Source organism: Chironomus tepperi, unplaced genomic scaffold (assembly GCF_022539635.2).
Source record: "Chironomus tepperi strain 1889 unplaced genomic scaffold, CSIRO-AGI_Ctep_v1 contig_196, whole genome shotgun sequence".
Taxonomy (NCBI): Eukaryota; Metazoa; Arthropoda; class Insecta; order Diptera; family Chironomidae; genus Chironomus; species Chironomus tepperi.
The window spans coordinates 572,246-594,515 of NW_027226318.1; the positions used below are offsets into that span (position 1 = coordinate 572,246).

Below are 22,270 nucleotides of genomic sequence, written 5' to 3' on the forward strand. Positions count from 1 at the left end.
TTACCACTAAGTTTACTAATAAAAATTTCTTTTTACGGATGTATTGCAGATTCTTCAAATATTTTCTATCCACTAAAATGAATTGGACAGGACAGAGAATTGTAAATATTTTCAATAATTTGGAATTTGAACAGTCTTGATGAAATCAGCATTGATTTCACGAATTTATGACATAAGCCTTGAAAAGAAAACTTTGTTGTAAATATTTTGGTACTTAAAGCTTTATCACCAAGCACTTGAGCATTAACAGATGAAAATATAATAATAATAAACTTTCGATTTAAGTGTTTAAGCTGTTCAGGGGGTAACCATGAGAAAATGCGTGTATTCTTATCGAATTATCTTGCCGCCACATATATTCAATTAATCTATTATTTTATTGGATTTCCCCATGTTTTCCAAATAATCACTTAAAATTTATGATTGATTGCTTTTTTATTGATATTAAATTGATTTTTCACTTTATTCTTTATCGATTCTCAAGTGTATCATTGTTAATTGCTTAAAATTAAGATAAAGCTATGTAATATACTGAACTTTTGCTGATTCTCATATGAACATGTCCATTGACTAATAAATGGTGCAAAGAAAGAGCCTGCTTAAAAATCTATGAATATTTGATGTTTAAAATACTGATTGGATACAGATAAATTATCTTGACATTCTAGCCACTTTTAAGGTACTTCTCATTATCATGTTTGTAATGTTTCTCACAAAACACCTTAATTCGTCCACAAGCTTCAATTATGAGTTCTTCCGGCACAGTCAATACAATTCTGAAAAATCCAGGGAAGTTAAAGCAAGGAAATCCAGGAAATACTGAAACACTCTGTTCACTTAACAGAATCTGAGAAAACTCAAGGCAGTTTTTGATGCTTGGAAATCTTTCAAAATCAATTTTCACCATTAAGTACATTGCACCTTTCGGCATTATCGGTGTTAATCCAACACATGTCTTTAAAATATTAAATGCTGATAAGGAATGATTCTGCACAAACAAAAAGGACAATCATTTAATTTGTATGGAAACTTAAGATATGAACTTACAAATAAAGCTTTTGAATTATCATCAAAAAATTTCTGAGGTGTGTTGCTTAATATTTCAGGGAGTGCTCTTGTTAAAGTGCTGTTTGGTACAAAATTTCTTCCTGCTAAATTAAATAAACCTTTTCTTACGTTATCGAGCGAATTATTTCTGTCATTTATCACAATCCATCCCATCCTAGAAGCAGGCATGATGAATCTTTTTGTAATCCCAGAACATGCTGCAAGGATATTCGAAAATTACTATAAAGTAGCTTATTCTAGACATGTTCTTACTTAAAATTGGCACATTTTTAGACAATGCAGCTAATGGGTAGAATTGAACTCCAGGAAAAGTAAAGAACTCGTATATCTCATCAGCTATTATTGGAATTTTGTGTCGTTCAGCAACTTTTAAAATGTCTAGCAGATGTTCTTTGCTATAAACATTTCCACTGTAAAGTTGGAAATAGATTAACTTAAATTCAAGCTTTTTAAAATTAAATTCCAACTTACCAAGGATTTCCAGGATTGTTGATTAAAATTGCTTTTGTCTTTTCATTAATCATAGACTCAAGATGGTCAAGATCGACTTCCCATTCTTTTTTTGGATCCAAATTAAAATACCGGACTTCAATTCCACACCCCACAATCCATGTCGAATATCCCATACATGGCTTCGGGAACAAAATATTATCTCCAGGATTTGCAAGAACACGGAAGCACATTTCGAGTGCCATTGAGCAACCACTTACGAGAATGACATCGTTGATGGTAATTGGTTGAAATTCTTGAGTTACTAAACCTTTATAATTTTCATTTACATATTTTGCAACAGCTTCTCTAGTTGTTTCTAACCCAGCACAAGACATGTACGAAAAGTTGTCATAGTCAAGTGCTTTCTTAAGTGCCGTTTTGGCTTCTGGAGCTGCTAAAAAGTCTAACAGGATATTAAGAACTAAGAGCATGCATCTATGAAATTTCCATAAATTTGGACATACTTTTAAATATCGTCGGATCACCTATTTGCAGTGGAATTAAATTTTTCGATGGGTTAGGAATACTTTTACAACCTTCCCAAATACTTCTTATTGGATTTTCAGTCTTCCTAGCCAGTTCAGACATATCAAGATTCCATCTTTTATCGTTCGACATTGTACCTTTTTCCGAAAATCAAAGGAGTGTTTTTAAGCACTTATTAACAGCACAAGACCCAAAGTTCGACTGAATTACAAAATTTAAGTTTAAAGAGCTATTCGGTCGGTTTTGAACCAATCAATTAGTTTATTATCTTTTGCTTTGCGAATTGTTAACTTATCAAATGAATTTATAAGTGCTAAAACGTTAAGTATTAAACTACTTGAAATTCTAAACGAATACATTAAGTTTTTCCATTGTTACTAAAGTGCCCTTAAATTCCAAGATCAATGGTATCTTGAGATTATGCTGATTATTTTTTAAGCATTTAGTAATAGCCATTAATTTTCTCTTCAGATTTACTCAATTAAGACAAACTCTATGTGGGGGAAATTATCTTCCTTGATATCTTTTATTGATTTGTTTACTTACAGAAGGTGAATAACTTTTAGAGATAATTTCTCGAGTCTTTTACTAGGAAGATCTTGCACTCAACTGCATTTTGCTTTTAGGAAAACTTCTTTATATATGACAAATAACATAAAATGTGTAAATTCACGACTTTTCTCTTTCGCTGTCATTTCACTAATGAACAAATCTTTACAATTCATGTGTAAAACTTTACATATCAATCTTCTTTGAATTTTAACCGAACGTTAATTTCATCAATGAATTCAAAAAAGCACTTTCGTGCTTTACTCAAGTATCTCGTTATTGATTTATATTTAGAATTATCTGTAAGCGCCAATGTTAATTAAAAATTGAGGTATGACTTAAGCTTTGATATGTATAAAATAAAAATAAATTTATTCATATTACTGATCATTACGTTAAATTTATTCTAGTCTATCCACTTTTTAAGTATTTCTCACTATCTATTTTGGAGTGCTTCTCACAGAATTGTTTAATTCGTTCACAAGCCTCAATTATCATTTCTTCCGGCACAGTTAACACGATTCTGAAGAATCCTGGGAAATTAAAGCACGGATATCCTGGAAAAACAGCAACGCTGAGTTCATTCAGTAATTTCTGAGTGAAATCAAAGCATGTTTCCATCTTCGGGAATTTCTCTAGCTCAATTTTTGCCATTAAGTACATTGCACCTTTCGGCATTATAGGAATTATTCCGACACATGTTTTCAAAATTTTATATGCTGATAATGCATGTTTCTGAAAAAGGAAATTAAATTCCAATTTTGAAAAGATTAATTTTTTCAAAAGATAAGGCGACTTACGTATACTGTACTTGAGTTATCGTCAAAAAATTTCTGAGGAGTGTTTTTCAAAATATCAGGCAGGGCTTTCGTCAGAGTGCTGTTTGGCCAAAAATTTCTGCCTGCGATATTAAATAGACCTTTTCTTACATCACTGAGTATATTGTTTCTGTCATTTATCACAATCCATCCCATTCGCGCGGCAGGCATGATGAATCTTTTTGTTAGACCGGAACATGCTAATAGAGAAATTTTTTAATTATGCTTATCAATTGTTATCTCGAGAAGCTGTCTTACTTAAGATTGGCACATTCTTAGACAATGCAGCCATTGGATAGAATTGAACTCCAGGAAAAGTAAAGAACTCGTATACTTCATCGGCAATGATAGGAAGCTTGTGTCGTTCAGCAACTTTTAAAATGTCTAACAGATGTTCTTTGCTATATACATTTCCACTAAAAAGTTTTAAATATATCAATTGAAACTATAAACCTTATAAAATTCAATTTCAACTTACCAAGGATTTCCAGGATTGTTGATTAAAATTGCTTTTGTCTTTTCATTAATCATTGACTCAAGATGATCAAGGTCGACTTCCCATTCCTTCATGGGATCCAAATTAAAATATCTGACATCAATACCACATCCAACGATCCATGTTGAATATCCCCAGCAAGGTTGTGGAAGTAAAATATTATCTCCAGGATTTGCAAGTACACGGAAGCACATTTCAAGTGCCATTGAACAACCACTAGCCAATATGACGTCTTTTGATGTAAGAGGTTGTAAATCTTCCAAATTAGTTAAACTTTCATAGTTCTTATTCACATATTCTGCAACAGCTTCTCTAGATGATTCCAATCCAGGACTAACTGTGTATGAGAAGTTGTCATATTCGAGTGCATTTTTGATTGCTTCTTTACTTTCAGGCGCTGCCAAGAAATCTAATGCGAAAAAAAAAATGTGATAACGTGTCATGCTTGGTTAATCACTTCAATGTCACACATACTTTTGAATACAGTTGGATCGCCTGTAAATAATAATTATGATTAGTTGAATGATTGAAAATAAAAAGATTAATACTTACCAATTTGCAGCGTAATCAATTTAATTGATGGATTTGGAATGTTTTTAGGGCTTTCCCAGATTTTCCTTAGTGGATTATCCGTTTTTCTTGCAAATTCTGACATCTCTAGACTCCATGTCTGATTATTTACCATCTTAAAAAAATATTTAATCCACAGTTTAACCACTTCTGTTTTGTTCAAGTTTCAGCACACGACTAACTAATTTAAATAATATTAAACGTCTCGAGAGCATTGATTGTAACGTCTCTCTCACTAGAGATAAGACATTCTTTTCTTGAAATGATTCACTTATTTACTACGATGTATTCGTGACCTTAACATTGGGCTACTCCGCTTATCATGATGATTTGGGTAGGGTTTCTTCATTCAAAAATTTGGTTATTCTATTTTTAAACATTTTAAGAGATAAGATTTCTCAATATATCGAAATCCAGGTCATGAAATGATTTTTCTCTCTTAAAAAACAATATCAATCGTAGAAAAACAATCGATTGTTGGAAATGCCGACTCATGTTTACTAATCACAATTTGCTTATTATCACTTACTTGCAGTTCCATTAAGATTCCAATCCTGAATCAATTATTTATTTTTTATACGGGAAATAATCAATGAAAATACCGCATTGTCTTTCAAATGCCGCACAAATAAAATCAAATACAGATTAAAGATCAATGATTTACCTCAAGTATTTGATCTTGCACAAAAAAGTAAAAATAATCAAGACTCGACTGAGTCAAAGTACAAATCAAACTAATTGCCGCATTCATTTCTTAATATAAGTCGGTTTATTTGTATATGTTATTTTTCCATATAGTTTAATATTTTTCTAGGTCTTCTACAGAAGAGTAAGTGGAGTAAGTTAATATCTTAAATATTTTTGTAAGTCTTCATTAGAAGTATAAAAGTAATATAAATTAATAAGCATGACGTCTCATAAAAAAACATAAAGTTAAAAGTTTTTTCAAAAAACTAAAAAAAGTAAGTTTTACGTCTTTACAAAAAGTAAAGGCTATTGTTAAGTAATTCATTGGGTGGTTGGTGTAGAAATTGAGATACCAAAACACCCAATTTTTGAGCATATTGAAGTACACATGGAACTCTGAAAATATAAAGCAGTATTAATTTACAAATGACCCTTATATGAAAGGGACTTGCTTTACATACCTTGTAGTTCCAGACCAATTGTAGTAAAGATGACACATCTTATAAGTTAATTGTTGTATTTTATCCGGTGTTAGTCCCAAGTTGTCAATAATTACGTTATAGCTTGTTGGACTTACAGTTCCTTGTCGAACTGATTGACTAATTAAATAAAAATCATAACGTTCAGGAAGTGTAACAACGGAATCAACTACTGTGCCTGATGTCGGATTTTCATGATTTGATCCTTTCGAGGTGAAGAATCGTGTGTTAATTCGTTTAGTGACGATGATAAAAGCAAAACTTGGATCATTCTGACTAACATTCGATCGATAAATGGTGCTAATTGCCTCTTGAATCTGATTTACTTCTTGAGTATGAACTCGTTCGATGTCTCCTTCACCAACACCATCACGATAGAATAAAATTCTTTGGGGCAAGCAGCCATGTAACTGCATATAAGATGCAAGTGCTTTTCGCATATGATTAGCTATTTGTCTTGAACATTCTTCTCCATCAGAATGAGATGCAACACTGCTGAAGAACTTTGTTGACTGCTTCAAGTCCATAGATGCAACAAAAGCGCCATATGACTTTTTCTTGTCAGATGTATCACGACTGACGTCAAATCCAACTGTCATTAATCCTTTTATTGGAATATTAACCATCCATGCACATCCACCAAGTTTGCAATTCATTTGAATTAATACTTTAGTAGCAATTGACTTAACACTTCCAATGTTGCCTTTCTTGGGTTGCATTGTCTTTTGAACAACAACTTGTGTTGGAATCGAGTTGTTAACACAAGTAATTTTCTTAATTGCACTATAACGATCAGCACTAGCATTTGGAACAATTACCATAATAAACTTAGGATCCTTAGAAACGAAATTTTCTAATTCCTTTGCATATGTTCCAACTCGATCGTCTGATATTTCAATACTTTTTGGTGCTTTCATTTCATATCTCATTCCATGTGCAACTTCTTCCAATAATTTTAGGAACGTACGAGTGTCATTAGCAGCTCTTGATGGAAAAATTATTCCCCATCTTTGCAATGACTCATTTGCATACATCTCATTCATTTTCATTGGATTTGTCCAATCAACACGATAATCATTTTTGGCAGTCTTGCCATTACCAAACAAAATAGTTTCTTGATCTAATTGACGTCCTGTCAATTCAACTAATCTTGGTTGCAGCTTAGTTTGAAATTGATCGAATATTTCAGCAGACTTTTGCGTTGATAACATACGATCATTAAACTTCATTAATCGTTCGACGCGCTTCTTGGGATCCATTCTTGTATAATCAGCCATTGCTTTCATTAATTGAAAATTGCTTTTCATATTCTCAGTCAATCCTGTGGTGTTGCATAACTCAGGAACAAGGCAGATAACTTCATTTTGTCCTCCACGAATATCACGAGGCTAGGTAAAGAGAATTAATATGAATAATGCTAGCAAAATGAGTAGTAAATGAAAAGTTTTTACCTTTGGATTTGTAATCAACAATGGTTGATTTGGCTGGTTAATCTTAATACCATACTGTTCTTGATAATATTGCACGAAAGTCTTTTGTTGGCCTTTCATGTCGAATGTTGAGGATGCTGTTTTAGAAAAGTCGACATCATCAACGCGATAAGTTTTATTATTATAGCGAGTGATGACAACAGATCCTATTATTTCCCGTTTAAAGGCAGTCTTTACATCGTTTGATTCTTGGCGACATCTTTCAAATACATCATATGCTGTTTCTTGTCTCAAAACTTTGTGAGATATTTCGCAGCATAAAAGAATCTTGTCTTCATGAATCCTAATGGATGTTACATATCCAGGCCATAATTCAAGCTTGTAATCATTTAGCATAATTTTGGCTTTTGCATCATAATGATTTCGTCGTAATAATTGAAGCTCTAGACCACCCATCGCGCGACGTAAAATTACGTTAAGCAACATCATTCCCATTTTACTTTTCATGGAAATCTTGTTCTTTGTTTTCTTCAAAATTAAAGTGTACTGCTTATTTTCATGAGAAATGCATTCGAATTTCATTGTATCACTTTCGACTTCCTTTGTTAAGTATAATGCACTCGCACCATCATAGATATAACCTGTTTTATAAAAATAACATCGATTTCACTTAATTTTAATCTCGTTTCCTAAAATTTTAAATTTTCACCTCCTAAAACAGGCTTTTGTTGTCCAATGAAAGCATTTCTGATTTTTGCAATATCCAATTCTGGCACAAAATCAACACGATACTGTGTAAACTGGAAGTTTGGCAATTCCTGAATCTCGAAGTAGTTCGAGGTTAATTTGACAGGAGTTCCTGAAGTTCCACATTTAGACGAAACTCCTTCAGGTCTTGTATAATAAAAGTAATCATCTGAATCAAATGATGAGCTCGATTTCGATCGCTCTATATTTCGTCCCATAGACAACGAATACACTTTTGCGCTTTCCGACATCTGAAATAATGATTTTTAAGTCATTTTTGATTAATACTTTATTAATTTTACCTTCTTACCTTGATATTTTTCTTAAAAATTCCTTCCTGACGTACTAAAACTAAGTAAACTAACAAACATTCACATAAAGTTAAAATACGAACAACATTTGATAAAACTCAATGCACAAATGATGAAAATTCTGAAATTTTAATTCTTAGTCACTGAAGATTTTAATTAAAACATGAAATATTAATTTTTGTCATTATCTCTCTAGATTTATTAACATTTTATGAAACAACTTGCTAACATTATGCATACTTCTTATATCAAACATCCTAAATATAACTTAAAATAAGAATATCTTGATGAAAAGCGTTCAATTTTTTCACGGAAATCTTTTCTTAATATTTAAATTTTCAATATCCGTTGCATAACGGAAAAAACATAAAATAAGTAATTATTAATAATTTAGGTACAAAACTTTATCAATTTTCCCCATTAATATCTATGAAATCTATAGGAAGATCATCTATCTCATCATGAAATCCATTTTTAGGTGGTTTATAATGATGCTCACAAAACTCATTAATTCGTTCACATGCCTCAATAATCATTTCTTTTGGAACGGTTAATACGATTCTCATGAAATTATCAATGTCAAAGCACTTTCCAGGTAAGCAAAACACACTTTGTTCACTAACAAGCTTCTGAACAAAATCCAATTCATCATTTATATCTGGAAAATTCTTCATATCGATTTCAACCATCATGTACATGGCACCTTTCGGCATTATTGGAGTCAATCCTCTGATTTCCTTCAGCAATTGATATGCAATATTTGCATGATTTTGGAGAGTTTCAACAAGTCCATCATAAAACTTTTGTGGTGTATTTTTGAGAATCGCTGGCAATGCACCTTGTACGAGACTGTTTGGACCTAGAATTCTAGCTGACAAGTTCAACAATCCTTTGCGGATGTCTTGTAAGGCACCTAAATAATATTAAATTAGTATATGCTATATTTATCGAATAATATAATTCATTACCATGTCTATCATGCACAATAATCCACCCCAAACGCCATCCTGGAACTAAAAATCTTTTTGTTAATCCACCGCAACTTAAAACTGGCACATTCTTAGATAATGATGCAAATGAATGGTATTCATTGCCCGGAAACACAAAATGCTCATAAATCTCGTCGGCAATAATTGGTAAAAAGTGTCGTTCTGCAATTTCAATAATATCAAGAGTGTGACTCTCTGTAAACACAGAACCGCATGGATTTGAAGGATTTGTTACAATTATGGCAGCTGTATTCTCATCGATTAATTCTTCCAAATGATCTAAATCAATTTCCCATCCTCTTTCGGGAATTAAGTTATATGATCTACATTCAATTCCGAAGCCTTCAGCAAGTGTTTTGTAAATTGAAAATCCAGGCTTTGGAATTAAAATATTTTGTCCTTCATTTGCTATTGCTGCAATACATAAATCTAATGAACAACTACATCCGGAGCACAATATTACATCTTTTCCTGATATTTCCTTAATTTTCCCTTGATGTGCTGTAAAAATATCAATTTATTAGATAGTGGAATTAATTAAAATTTAAATAGTCAACCTGAATATTCAGCAACGGCTTCACGTGCTTCAATAAATCCTACAGATGGTGCATATCCATTGAAATTTTTCTCATCAATCACTTGTTTCATTGCATCAAGAATTTCTTCGGCAGGTTGAAGATTTCCAAATGTTGTAGGATCACCTGACATTATAAATTGGACATAAAAAGAAAGCATATAAAAGACTGGATTTGTAAAAAACTTGTTTTATATCTTTTATTGATATGATACTTGATTTTGGTGTCGTCATTTTGAATATTTTAAGTACGCACACCTCCAAGCAGTCAAGGCTTGAAACGTCACATGCTGTATGCTATGTTATCATCAACAGCGAAAAAGCTGGTTTGTTAATTATTAACATAAATATGGAAAAATTCTGAATATTTTATACAAAATGATTGGATTCTTGTGAAGATTCTAGAAGAATTAAAAAGACGCACATAAAACCTGATTTTTCACAATAATTTTCAGGATAACATCTTTGGGATTCAAGGTCATGCAAACTTTCATGGAAATAAACATAATATTTATTTGCAACGCAGTTCATTAATTTCCTTGTTTTTCTTAGTGACTAACAGTAAACAAATAGGAATTTTTCCAACAAACATCGGAGGCTCGATCTGCATTAATTAATTAGTTGTTTACGTCGATTACATTCTTTAACATTTTATGATGACCGACTGTATATTATAAATTTATTAGCCTCACTGCCACTCATGCCTCGATCTATCTCCAAGTGAGATATTAAAGTATTTTCATCGATATGCAAATTAAGTCGTTTTTTTCTAATATTTTAATTCATTAGCATTTTTAAAATGATCAAGAGTCCTCACATTCTATTTAGCGCATTTTGATGTTTCTAGATTTTAGTTCAATAATTTTAACGAGTTTTGTTGCCGATTTTAAAAAATTCAAAATCTAACGGGTTTCAAAAATTCAAAATTAAGCGGCTTTCAAAATTTTGGGAATTAACGGTTTTCAAAAATTCAAATAATTTAACGAATTTTAAATTTCAAAATTTGAACTGAACCGAAATGAACTTTTTAACGGTATTCAACCACTAAATTCACAGAATCACCAAATTGAGGCACATTTCAAAGAAAAATTAATTCTCCTTTTTGTATGTCGCGCGTGGCAGCAACTATGTACTTGTAACTTTACACTCTCATGATGAAATTTCTAGAACTGTGAGTGAGAGAGAAGTAAAATAAAAACTAATGGAACTGACCTATGGATAAAGCTATCATTCGTTTGTCAGGATTTGGTTCAATTTTCATTCCATCGACAATTGCACGAATTGGGTTGTGTGTTTTTTGAGCAAAATCACTGCACTGTACATTCCATTTTAAGTCACGGACGGTACTTTGTCGACGTAAAAGCTTCCTTTTGAATTCTGTATTTAATCGATTCTTATCTTTACTATTAAAATTTCCGATAAAATGAAGCACTTCATTTGTCGTTTGCTCCACTTTCGTTGCCATTTTGAGCAATTTATTCTAAAAAAAAAATCACTGCCTGCTTAATCCTTAATATTTCTCTCTTTATTTAGGTATTGATATCTCCTCGATCACTTGACAACTAACTCAAGATATTAACAGCTTGTGCTTTTTATTTCATCTCACAAATATCAACAAAGACCCCAAAAAAAATCTACTGCGAATATCACAAGCTTAATGAAAAGTGTTTTGCATGTTGCCAGAAATGAATCTTGTGCTGTATTTTATTATCATGTGAGCAGTTGATTAAATTATATTGTTGTCCATTCTTATCTATATTATTTGCTAGTAATACATTTTGCATGCCATAGAAACAACGTGAATGACGAATTCCGCTGAGAATTGCCCTTAAGTTCCTCCATACATACCTGTGTTCTCCTGTTTTAAATTTTATTAATATTCAAATGATATTCCATATAACAACAAAAATCTGTTGCAAAAACCTGAAATCTGTTTTATTTTCTCTCTCACATACAAAAATACCAGCAAAAATTTTTTGAGCCAATAAATGCTTAGGGGTCGTCTATCAGTTACGTAACACATTGGATGTTGCTGTGGAAATAGTTTGGTCATGAAAAGGAAATGCAAATTTGTACCTAAGAGACAATTTTCCTATTTTTGGACCATAGGAACTGAAAATAAAGTTCAAAGCCTTCTTATTAAAGACAAATGCCTGAAGACATGTCAATAGTGAGTTTGAATTAAAAATTTATTTTCCAATCGTATGTCCTCTCTAATAAAGTCATGTCACATCATTTATGATCAGCCCCTTTGATGCTCCATGTAAGTAGCATTGAATCTTGTGGATTTTGGATCCTTTACATTTAAAAATATCTACATCAACGGCAATGAAATTGAGCAAGTGCATTTTTGTTATATCCATGGATTTTTCATTCATTTCTCTTCTTATTTTATACAAAAAAATATTAATTAACATACTAATCATGTTGCTGTGGACTTAATCTTTAGCTATGATTCTGTAATTGTCGCAGGAAATTTTTCTTAATTCTTCACTAGAATAATCGTTTGCCATTGGGCGAATTCTGCAATAAAAAGATGTGAGAAAGTTTGTATTAATCATCAAATAATAGAAATAAGAAGTAACTTATTTAGACTTTAATTAAATTAACAGCTCCGATTTTATTTTTTGGTAACAAATTTAGACAAATTAAACAAAAAAAAGGTTAATTACGATTAAAATATAATAAAGTAGCAAAAAGACAAATAGTCAGCCATACAATCACAATTAGAGGAACTGGCTTTTTAATGTCTTTAAAATTAAAGTCCCAAAAATCATCATCAACATTATTGGGTAGCTTTCGATAAGGTGGCGGTGCTTGATAATCAGACATTCTATTATATTCAGCAAAATGAGATTCAATATAATTCCTTGTGCATGTCTTTATCGGTGTCTGCAAAGTGCTGTTAAATTGTAGTGAGCATTCACTTTGAAGTGATCGACAACTCCTAAATTTATCCCAATCATCTGATGATACTCGAGATAATCGACCTAGAATTTTTGTATCTTTAGAAATGGAACTTTTTCGATTGTTATTGAAGCTTCTACGACGCATTTTCTGTTGACGTTTTCTAAAGTTTTCTCGTTGCTTAATATATTCCAGCGATTTGTCTTGTTTCGATGTATTGGAATGCCTTTCATAATTGTTTTCATCGTCTTCTGTCCATTCCGAATCGTTAGAACAAACTGTGACGTCAAGCGAGTCATCTTGTAAGTTCGGCCGGTTCATGTCACGAGCCTTATCTCTTTTCTCTTTACGATTCAATTCCTTTTCCTTTCTAGAATTTTTGGCAACATTATCATCACTATCTGTATCCTTTTCAACTATCCATTTATCCTTTCCATTCTTAGAACGCAATGGTGTTAAGGTACGATTATTTTTATCAATACGATATCCACGTAACTTTATTAAGGAACAATATTGGTATTTTTGGGAATTAAAAAATGAGGGCAATGATAATAAACATTTCAAGCATCCATTCACAACACACAGAACGTTTACATTCAGAAACTGGAAATTTATTCTAATTAAGTCATAACTTACCTCATCTTTTGATCTTATGCTTGAAAAAAATGCTTTAATACGGCCTGGTGTGGATATCTTTTCTGGACATTCTGTATTTGTTGTATCCTTGAGAACAACTTTAGGACTAGAGTTGATTGAGTATCGAGCATTTTTCGACGGAGTTGGAGGTCCTGGACGACGATAAACTGGACTTTCCTTTTTCTTTCCTACATTTTCACTTGTCGGTGGTTCTGGTGCAGCAATGTTTGGTTGGGAAATCCCTTTCTAATTTCAAAATAAGTACTTGGTAAATTTTAGAATTTAATTAAAGTTTACTAAAAATAAAAACCTTACCTTCATCTCATATTCTGGTACATCCTTATCAAGAGAACCTACAGCATACGAATCCCTTAAATGTGGAGGATATCTTGAATTTCTTTGTATGAAAATTGAGCTTGAGCCAGTATTAGACGAATCATCAAATCCATCTCCATTTTTCAGATTTTTCAGGAACATGTTATCGAACGCTTCCGAAATCATATTAGGGTTGCCAGAAATGACTTCAGATTCACTGCCTTCCAAAAATTGTAACTTAGAGTTTATATATTCCTTTTCATGCTTTTCCTGTGTCAAGTCGGCTGTTAAATTTTTGATTGTTCTGTCCCTTTCCTCAATTTCGTGCCTATATGATGAATTTTCGATTTGAATTTTATTAATCAATAGATCAAAGTTTTTGATGATTCCGTCCTTTTCCCCGAGTTGCTTTTCCTTGATGCTAATTTCATGTTCAAGTTTGGCTACCTTCTCATTGATACTCTTACTTTCTGCTGTAGCTTGTTGATATTTCTTAATCTAACGGATTTTAGTAATTTAAACCACATACCGGTCAAAAAAAATTCAAACTTTGTTCGGCAAACACTGTTTACGTAAGAAACAAGAAGTTTTATCGCATATTCTTATCATTTAATAAAAATTTACATATTCTTGGTAACTTTATATCTTTATTTGATAAAGATTGAGGTAGAAAAATGTCAATCCATTCAATGGATTTTAGGTACTGATTCTTTAACATAAATCTCTAAATTGTGTTCATTTAAGTTGTACTTAAACCAAACAAATAATGTAAAATTAAACATAATTATTGCTAATGGATATTTTATAAAATTCACAACATGATTCTTGAATTCTTCCATCCTTGATCTCGTAATTAATTTTTGTGCTTTTGTGGATATCTAGAATGACATTAATTTCACAAATTTTCATTCATAGCAACTAAGTATGTAAGCATAAATGGATGTGAAACTCATGCGTGTTATGATGAAGAATGAATGAATTAGTGGATTCAAATGACAGACAGTGAGGATGATAGACATGAATATGAAATTTTAGAACTAAATTTATTAATACTTACCATATCTGCTTTATATCCTTCAAGCTTTTCCTCCATTTTATTGAAATGTTTACGCTTTTCATCTTCTGTTGATACACGCAAGTCTTCCATTTTCTGTGTCACTTCCTTTGTTTCATTACGGGACCTTTTCAACTTTGCTGTCAAAACTTCATTATTAAGCTGCAGTTTATCATGAAAAATCTTTTCCTTGCTGAGATTTTCTTCCATTTCCGCCAATTTGATGTTTAATGATGAAATCTCATTATTTTTAAGGAATACTTTCTCTTCTGATTCCTTAACAAATACATCATGCATTCTCTTATAATCTTCTGTCAGCTTAGCAAGTTTGAGCAACTTTTCATCCTTTTCTTTTATTTTGCAGTTAATGTTCTCAAGAACCTCATCAAACTCTAATGACTTTTTGGATATTATCAAAGTACATTCCTTTCTCAACTCGCTGTCATCTGATTGACTTTCCTTAGCAAGTTTTAAATCATTTTTCAATTTCTCGAATTCCACTTTGTTATTAGCGATTTGTTCCTTTAATTGTATAACTTCCTCTTGAAGATGTTCTGCATCATTTTTATGAGAATCGCTTTCCTTGAGCATTTTCAAATTTATCTTTTGTTTCAAATCCAGGTCACGTTGTAGTTCTTTATTTTTTGACATCATGCTGTTGAGTTGGTTCTGGAGTGTCTGTATTTCTGTCGATTTCTCTTCAAATATTTTATTCTTGCTGGTTTTGACGTCATTCATCTCATTTTCGAGATTCTTTAATGTTTCATTCAGCTCAGAAATTTTTAATTCCAGATCATTTTTGATTTTATCGCTGGAAGTCAGCAGTTCATTGAGCTTCATAATCTCATTTTCTTTTTCTTTTAATTGCACTTCGACGACGCTTTTAGCTAGGCTTTCACATAGATCGCTCGTTGTTGTGTATAAAGCTGTAGAGCAGGAGAAATCGAGACAATCTGAGGAGATATCCTTTGAATTAACACCATTTCGAGTTTCATTAATAAACTCCAAAAGTTCCTTCCTTTCTTCCTCCAAATTGTGAATCTGCTGATCCTTCATCGTCATATTACATAGAAGCTCATCGAGAGAAGCATCCAGTTCTCTGATTTTTAATCTCATTTCATTCATTTGTCTTTCCATTGCATTAATCTTTTCCAGATACTTTTTATTGGTTGCATTTGCATTTTCAACTTCGTACTTTAAATCCATGATTATATCTTCGCGATGTTGAATTTCTTTTTGCATTTTTCGACGAATCTGATATTCTCTGTGTGCCTTATTTGGTGATAAATTCTCAGAATCATTGTCAATAATCGAATTGGATTTTAATGACTGGACTTCATGATTTAAATCTTTACACTTCTTGACTAGATTATCGACTTTTTCCTGACTTTGTTTAAATTCTGTTTCCAACATATTTCGTTCATAACGTTCATTTTCGAGTTGTGTCTTGAGTGATTTTAATTCCTTCAATTTTGAATTGATGAAATCTTTACTGGGTGTTGGTGGTGAAATATCAGATTTCTTAGGTGTTTTTAAAGGACTAGTTACTGAGAAATATCTTGTTTGTGGTGATGTTAAAATAGCTGCTTGTTTGATTCCAGTACGAAGTGTTTCCTTGTTGAAAATTGTTTGTTTTGTGATATATTCAAAAAAAGTGGCAATACACATTTGAAATGTCGAATTTAATTTTGTGCATGCAAGTTGAAAGTATTCATCCTTTTCCTGAATACAAGAATAGTGCAGGAGTAAGGAAAAGACGAAGACAAAATCTTGGGACGACACATTGTTGTTTTCATCATATAAAGTTTCGTAATCTGGATAAGTTTCTAAATAACAAAAAATAAAATAAAAGATCCAGGACTGGATGTCATTGAACTGTAAAATGTGATGAAAATTTACTTCCTACCTTTTAGAAAATCACAGATTTGCTTGTCCTCGAGACTATCTTTGATTTCTGAATGGATCTTGTGATAAAAGTTGAAGAAAAAGTCATCTAACTGTACATGCTCTAAAGATCCAAACACGTCAATTAATCTTGTCGCTTTAATCTATAAGAAATAAATTTTTATTAAAGAAATTAACAGTTTTTTTATGAATTACTCACCCAATCAAATAAAACGAGTTTCCATTGATTCATATCCATTATAATAAATATAATTTAACATTAAACAGTAAAGAAACAAATAATTAAGTTGTGATGAAAATATTGCACTGAATTTAAGTTTATTATTTTTGAATTAAACTGTCAATTAACAATCGTAGCTTCAGTCCCCTTTTTTTAACGGCTGAATAAAATTTAAATTAAAGTTTCCAAAAAAATCAAATTTTCTCCGGATTTTCATGAATTAAAATCGTAACTTTATAAAGATAATTAAATTAACATAATAAGGAAGCAACAGTTATTGATAAAAAATAAACAATCACCCTAGTAATAAACAAGAAGAAAAGGAAAATTCTTTTGCTACAAGGGCTGAACGGAAAATCCTTAAGAAAAAATGAAAATTTTCAATCAGTGAATCAAAAATATTTGAAAATTATTAATTAAACTAAAACTATCGCCTGCTGACAATTCTAAATTTGTACAACAGAAGCAGCAAGATGAAGTGAACTGATAGAATTGATTGATTATTGAAAATTGAGAGGAGAAAATCAAGTTTTCTAGTAAGTTGGAAAATTTTCATTAAAATAATTTCCCAATTTTCCAATAATTCATATAAACGAAAAGTAGACATTGCACAACGCATAAATTTTGTTTTAAAACATAATCTAATTATAAATGACATCAAGTTTTAAATGTTTAAATGCATTATTGGGAAAAATCGATAAATTCAAAACGGGAAAATGGGATTGCATGTTTTGTCTGTAATAATTATTTACTTAATGTGCCTGTTTTTTTAGATGGATACTGAAAAATCGAATAAGAGCGACGAGCTTACAAGAAATGATGATAGAGGAAATAGAGAAAGTCAAGCAAACGAGAATATCGTATTATTTAGACTGTCACTTCGATCACTATCAAATATCACGCTTATCCTTCCTCTATCTGGACTATTCATTTGTTTTGTGACTGGATATATTTTTCAAGCTGAAGAAATTCATGAAACTCATTGCCGAGTAAGTATCCATTCATTAATAATGCTTATGTAGCCAAATTTTTTTCTCTTATTTTCATCAACATTTTTATGTTTGCCTCACATGACATAAAAATTCGAATTGAGATATGCGAGAAGAATATCTTGCAAAGTAGTTCATTATGAATGCTATTTTTATAAAAATTAGAGTGCTTCTTGAAAATTTGTTTGCTGCTAGGAAAAAGTGGTATGAGAAAAATTTAATGTAATAATTGAATTAAATCACTTTTTTATATGCAACAAAATTCTCAAGAGGCACTGAGCTACTAAATTATTAAAATTTCAATCCTTTAGAGCTCAAAATCTGGTTATTTTAAGTTTGCCATAGCTTTTTTTGGTGTATTATGTTTCGTTCCTTCCTACTCTCCACTTCTTTAACTTAAGTTTGTTAAGTTGTGTGCTTAGTTGCATTTTTTGAATATTTTTCTCATGATTTTGTTTGTTACAAGCAACAATAGAATCTATTTTGAAATACATTCAAGAATTACAACGGAATGAACCTTTTATTATTTAGGAGCTCTATGAAATTGAGGACATTTCTCAAATGGAATTTTTTCAGGTCTATAACATAATACCATCAATTTCCTCAATCACCGGCATACGTCCACAAATTTATCTGTGGCGTTCAATCATCGCCTTACATCTAACTCCGCGATTAGTTATAGCATATGTGCATAAAAATTTTTTAAAGCACCATGTCTTGACGAAGATTCAAGATCAAAGTCAATATGCAAAAGCTGCGAAACTAGCAACAACTGTGCATTATTTGAATTTGATTGAAATATCTGCTCTAGCAGGTGTCACTTATGTCTCAAACAAAGAAAATTATCGTAAGTCATACTTTTATGCTTATTACATGCTTATCACGCACTCTAATAATGTTCATTTCTATTTTCAGCAATTCACGAGAAAATTTTCATCACGTTTATGATAACGTCGCTTACGTATATGCTAGTCTCATTGAGATTATTGAAAGTGCTTCAACCGAATGGTCCTTCAAATGAGCAGGAAAGACGCTCGCTACGTTATAAACAAAGCTTTTTTGCGCTGTCAATTGCAAGCACAATTGGACTTATCGTCTTCTTTTTAAAACATCGCTTCTTATGTCATGATTTAGCGTTTAGTTGGTTCGCATTTTGTGAGTATGTTGTAGCAATATCAAATATGGGATTTCATTGTACCACAACACTGATCGACTTTCCACCGCTCGATCTTGTCGTTAAGAGTGTTCATGGGAATTTGCTTGTTGAAAATGAACAGCAACATAGGGTGACGACCGAGAATGAGAAGAAAAATGACTAAATCACATCATTAAATGCACAATTCATTATATATAAAAATTATATAAATAACTAAACTTAATTGCAAACAAAAAAAAATCTAGTCTAAAAAGAAAATCCTTTTCTAGTCCAATATTTTCCGAGGATTAATATTTATCCTCCTTAAAGTGATTTTATCCTTAATATAATTACTACTTTTAAGAGACGTAAATGAGATACCAAAAAAATTATTGAAAAAATATTTGCTATTTTCTGGCTAAAATTTTTTAAAATATAAGAAAAAGGCACGAAGCATGTACCATCGATTTGATCGACTTTTTCGAACTTATTTTTTTAAAAATATTCTTTTATTCTTTTCACAATACACACATAAAAAGAAAAATCTATTTAAACTTACAAAAAAGTGATAACGAAACAAATTCGTGATTCATGAGGATATGAAAATAATGATGAGGATATTGTCTATAAGCAAATGTTACTTAATTCTAGAATCGAAAATAATACACAAAAAACAGTCAAAAGAAAATTGGAAAAATGTTCACCAATAAAATGAATCATTTTAGTTAATTTCTAACATATCATACCAAAGAATATACCAAAATGATTGATGTAAGTCATAAAAAAATTGAAAAATCTTTAGAGTGAAAAAATTATAAGAATTGAACAAATTTTACTTATCTCGATTCGATTTTAGAACAATAGAGCAGATAATTATATTATAGCGTAATTAGTCATTTCCGTTTTGCGTATTTCACTGCATTCCTACGAAATCTTTTGGACCATTACGTAAGCAAAATTTACACTCGTTTTTATCATAAGATAGTCATGTGAAGTTATGGGAAATGATGCTTTGACTTTTAATGCATTTTTAAGGGTAGTTATAGTTCCTGGTTTAATTACTCCTAAGATTCAAATTTTAATCCTTAAAGTTAGGATTAGATTAAAAATAAATCCTGAGATTAAAAATTAAATTATGATTTATATGCTACGAATTGAAATTAAATTAAAATTTAAATAATGCTAAAAGCACTACAAAACCCCAAGATTGCATAAAACGTAATCAAATCCCGAAATCAAAAGTCAATTTGATGTATTCATAAATTATTGTATTATTTTAAAAGACCAAAAATTATTGGATTATAAAAAGTATTATTTGTGTCCATTTGCACTCTTCGTTCCAAAAAGTCAAAGCTAAACATTTCCTAAACTTCTCATGACCAAAAAGTAGATCTTTCGTCCCTACTTTAATTCTATTAAGTTGCGTCTTCCTCGAATAGAATTCCATTTTCCGCTTTTTTAGGTAACTTATTAAGTGTTTGTTTTGAGTCCCTCAAAAACTTGTTTTGAGATTGTCAAATTTTAGAAAAAATAAACAAATAAAAAAAGCTAAAAAAAAATAATAGAATAAAGTTTTTAGAGACTTAGTGAAAGAAGTATTAATTTTTTCCACATCCTTTATTGACAATAGATAAGAGAAAAAAAAGTATGTAATAAAATGTAATGATTTTTATTTCAAATTATATAGCGTAAATATACATATAAAACAATGTATAGTTCCCGATAATAGAAAAATAGTAATAATGATGAAAAATTGAGGCAGGAAGATGATAAAATTTTAATTGCATTGAATTTTTATGGTAAAAACTACACCATTACCATCATAGTTGATGAGAAATTACGAATTGACTTTTATCATCTTTAATTTAATTCACCAATAAAAGATTGATAAAGGAAATAAAGAATTTAAAAACACAAAAAAATAAATACATGAACTAATATTGTAGTAAATAGAAAGTGGGGAAAAACTTTTATAAAATAATGGTAATTTTGAAATTTTGAATTTACTTACTTAATAGTTTACAGTTCTAGATTCATAATTAGTTCCAAATAATTCAAAAAATCGTTAAATACTCAAAATTCAAAATTTAAACGGTTTTCAAAAATTTAAATCATAACGGTTTTCAAAAATTCAAATTTTAAAACCTTACAAAAGTTCATTAAATAATTCAAATTTTTGAAAACGGTTAAAAATTTCAACTTTCAAAATCCGTTTAACATTTAATACTCAATTCTTTGATTCAAACAAAATTGATTTTCTTGAATTAAAATATAATTTTCATGAAAATTTTCAAAAAAGAATTTCCCCACGAGAAAAAAAGCAGCAAGTCAAAATTGAAAATGAAGATCTAATCAGCGAAATTGCTAAATAAGAATCATTTTTAAAAGAAGAAGAAAAAAAAAATGAATTGATAAATAAAGCAAATAATAAAGAAAGAAAATCGCTGAAGAAGCATGTATAATTTAATTTTATGAAAGTAATATAGATTGAAAATAAAAATTTGCCACTCGTTCAACAATTGACTGTGCAAAATTTTCTTTTCTTTATCTTTATTAATTTTTCCTTCCTCGTCAATAGCTCGTCACGTCATGTCTTACTCGTTTGCAGACATTATATTAACTGCTCATTGGTATCGATACAATTTCACTTGAAACTAAAGTTTTGTGGCTTCATGTTTATCTGGTTCTTCATGTCTAGGTATCAAATATCATGTTACTGTAACTTTTTTTTAATGTTTATAATTCCCATTACAGTGTTACTCGTCGGCTAATAAAGAAGTTATTAATTAAAATCACTACAATAGTTCCGCGACTAATTTTTTGAGAATGATTAGTTAAGCCTTGTTAAGTTCTTGTTTGTGGAAGGGCTAAATTATTTTAATTTTTGAGAATACTCAGTTGCAACAATATTTAATGTGTACTGATAACGTTTAAAAAGTAAGAAGCAAAATGACATTTTTATAGCCGCAAATTACGTGAACTGCAAATTTTGTGATAGCCTCATATGTTCATAAATCAGTAAATTCTATAATAGAGAAACGCCAGGGAGAAGATAACGTGGCATTATTGGTTTATAAAATCTTAAAAATAAATCGGCGCAGTTCAGGAAAGTTTTCATAAATAGTCCAAAATTCCAGAAAGTGCAGCACATTCGGAAATTTAGTAAAAAAACGTAAAAAACGTGTATAAAACGTATTAAAAGTGTAAAATCTTACTCTCAAAAATTCGAGAGAAATTTAAGGCCGTGTTATCTTTCCCGGAGAAGAGCGATAATGAATATTTTGGTCAGTAAGCAGATGATTTTATTAGAAAGCATTAGAATCTTCAATAAGTGACGTCGTTTTTTGGAATTTAAATTTTTTGATAATTGTCTGTGTTTAATCTGACCTTGAATATACTCAATTAGGAATAAA

General features: G+C 30.7%; 5 protein-coding genes across 5 annotated transcripts; 1 reads left to right on the forward strand and 4 right to left on the reverse strand.

Annotated features, from left to right (window-relative positions):
- Positions 1 to 241: 241 nt before the first annotated feature.
- On the reverse strand, positions 242 to 1,895 carry LOC139089967 (tyrosine aminotransferase-like). The gene is made up of 4 exons (XM_070639633.1): positions 1,540 to 1,895; positions 1,321 to 1,478; positions 1,048 to 1,265; positions 242 to 988 (listed from the first exon to the last, which is right to left on the reverse strand). The coding sequence occupies exons 1-4, from the start codon at positions 1,893 to 1,895 to the stop codon at positions 665 to 667; spliced, it is 1,056 nt and encodes a 351-aa protein (XP_070495734.1). The 3' UTR covers positions 242 to 664.
- A 1,038-nt stretch (positions 1,896 to 2,933) lies between these two features.
- LOC139089833 (tyrosine aminotransferase-like) lies at positions 2,934 to 5,172 on the reverse strand. Its single transcript, XM_070639460.1, has 7 exons — positions 5,009 to 5,172; positions 4,462 to 4,594; positions 4,384 to 4,404; positions 3,892 to 4,318; positions 3,672 to 3,829; positions 3,396 to 3,613; positions 2,934 to 3,330 (listed from the first exon to the last, which is right to left on the reverse strand). Exons 1-7 carry the CDS (start codon positions 5,018 to 5,020, stop codon positions 3,007 to 3,009), a joined length of 1,293 nt encoding a protein of 430 aa, XP_070495561.1. The 5' UTR covers positions 5,021 to 5,172; the 3' UTR covers positions 2,934 to 3,006.
- A 284-nt stretch (positions 5,173 to 5,456) lies between these two features.
- LOC139089968 (uncharacterized) lies at positions 5,457 to 16,830 on the reverse strand. Its single transcript, XM_070639634.1, has 11 exons — positions 16,713 to 16,830; positions 16,515 to 16,656; positions 14,612 to 16,434; positions 13,555 to 14,052; positions 13,240 to 13,485; positions 12,369 to 13,098; positions 8,133 to 8,230; positions 7,785 to 8,073; positions 7,097 to 7,716; positions 5,628 to 7,033; positions 5,457 to 5,562 (listed from the first exon to the last, which is right to left on the reverse strand). Exons 1-11 carry the CDS (start codon positions 16,749 to 16,751, stop codon positions 5,457 to 5,459), a joined length of 5,997 nt encoding a protein of 1,998 aa, XP_070495735.1. The 5' UTR covers positions 16,752 to 16,830.
- Positions 8,305 to 11,268, reverse strand: LOC139089736 (tyrosine aminotransferase-like). Its single transcript, XM_070639335.1, has 4 exons — positions 10,909 to 11,268; positions 9,680 to 9,823; positions 9,102 to 9,623; positions 8,305 to 9,046 (listed from the first exon to the last, which is right to left on the reverse strand). The coding sequence occupies exons 1-4, from the start codon at positions 11,159 to 11,161 to the stop codon at positions 8,541 to 8,543; spliced, it is 1,425 nt and encodes a 474-aa protein (XP_070495436.1). The 5' UTR covers positions 11,162 to 11,268; the 3' UTR covers positions 8,305 to 8,540.
- Positions 16,831 to 17,073: 243 nt separating the features above from the next.
- On the forward strand, positions 17,074 to 21,357 carry LOC139089898 (post-GPI attachment to proteins factor 2-like). The gene is made up of 4 exons (XM_070639536.1): positions 17,074 to 17,269; positions 17,507 to 17,722; positions 18,299 to 18,569; positions 18,638 to 21,357. The coding sequence occupies exons 2-4, from the start codon at positions 17,507 to 17,509 to the stop codon at positions 19,039 to 19,041; spliced, it is 891 nt and encodes a 296-aa protein (XP_070495637.1). The 5' UTR covers positions 17,074 to 17,269; the 3' UTR covers positions 19,042 to 21,357.
- Positions 21,358 to 22,270: the final 913 nt, after the last annotated feature.

Excerpts from the sequence above, each read along its gene's own strand:
- LOC139089967 (XM_070639633.1), bottom strand. The coding sequence starts at position 1,895 with ATGTCTTGTGCTGGGTTAGAAACAACTAGAGAAGCTGTTGCAAAATAT. Across the intron at positions 1,479-1,539 it reads AACAATCCTGGAAATCCTTG|TGGAAATGTTTATAGCAAAG; the intron begins GTAAGTTGGAAT and ends CCAACTTTACAG. Across the intron at positions 989-1,047 it reads ATAATTCAAAAGCTTTATTT|AATCATTCCTTATCAGCATT; the intron begins GTAAGTTCATAT and ends TTGTTTGTGCAG.
- LOC139089833 (XM_070639460.1), bottom strand. Across the intron at positions 4,319-4,383 it reads CGATCCAACTGTATTCAAAA|ATTTCTTGGCAGCGCCTGAA; the intron begins GTATGTGTGACA and ends TTTTCGCATTAG. Across the intron at positions 3,331-3,395 it reads ATAACTCAAGTACAGTATAC|AAACATGCATTATCAGCATA; the intron begins GTAAGTCGCCTT and ends TTCCTTTTTCAG.
- LOC139089736 (XM_070639335.1), bottom strand. The coding sequence starts at position 11,161 with ATGGCAACGAAAGTGGAGCAAACGACAAATGAAGTGCTTCATTTTATC. Across the intron at positions 9,824-10,908 it reads AATGATAGCTTTATCCATAG|GTGATCCTACAACATTTGGA; the intron begins GTCAGTTCCATT and ends TTATAATGTCAG. Across the intron at positions 9,047-9,101 it reads TATTGTGCATGATAGACATG|GTGCCTTACAAGACATCCGC; the intron begins GTAATGAATTAT and ends AATATTATTTAG.
- LOC139089968 (XM_070639634.1), bottom strand. The coding sequence starts at position 16,751 with ATGGATATGAATCAATGGAAACTCGTTTTATTTGATTGG. Across the intron at positions 8,231-12,368 it reads TACTTTATTATATTTTAATC|TTTTATCAAATGTTGTTCGT; the intron begins GTAATTAACCTT and ends TTGTGCATTGAG. Across the intron at positions 5,563-5,627 it reads AATTGGTCTGGAACTACAAG|AGTTCCATGTGTACTTCAAT; the intron begins GTATGTAAAGCA and ends TTATATTTTCAG.
- LOC139089898 (XM_070639536.1), top strand. The coding sequence starts at position 17,507 with ATGGATACTGAAAAATCGAATAAGAGCGACGAGCTTACAAGAAATGAT. Across the intron at positions 17,723-18,298 it reads TTCATGAAACTCATTGCCGA|GTCTATAACATAATACCATC; the intron begins GTAAGTATCCAT and ends GAATTTTTTCAG. Across the intron at positions 18,570-18,637 it reads CTCAAACAAAGAAAATTATC|CAATTCACGAGAAAATTTTC; the intron begins GTAAGTCATACT and ends TTCTATTTTCAG.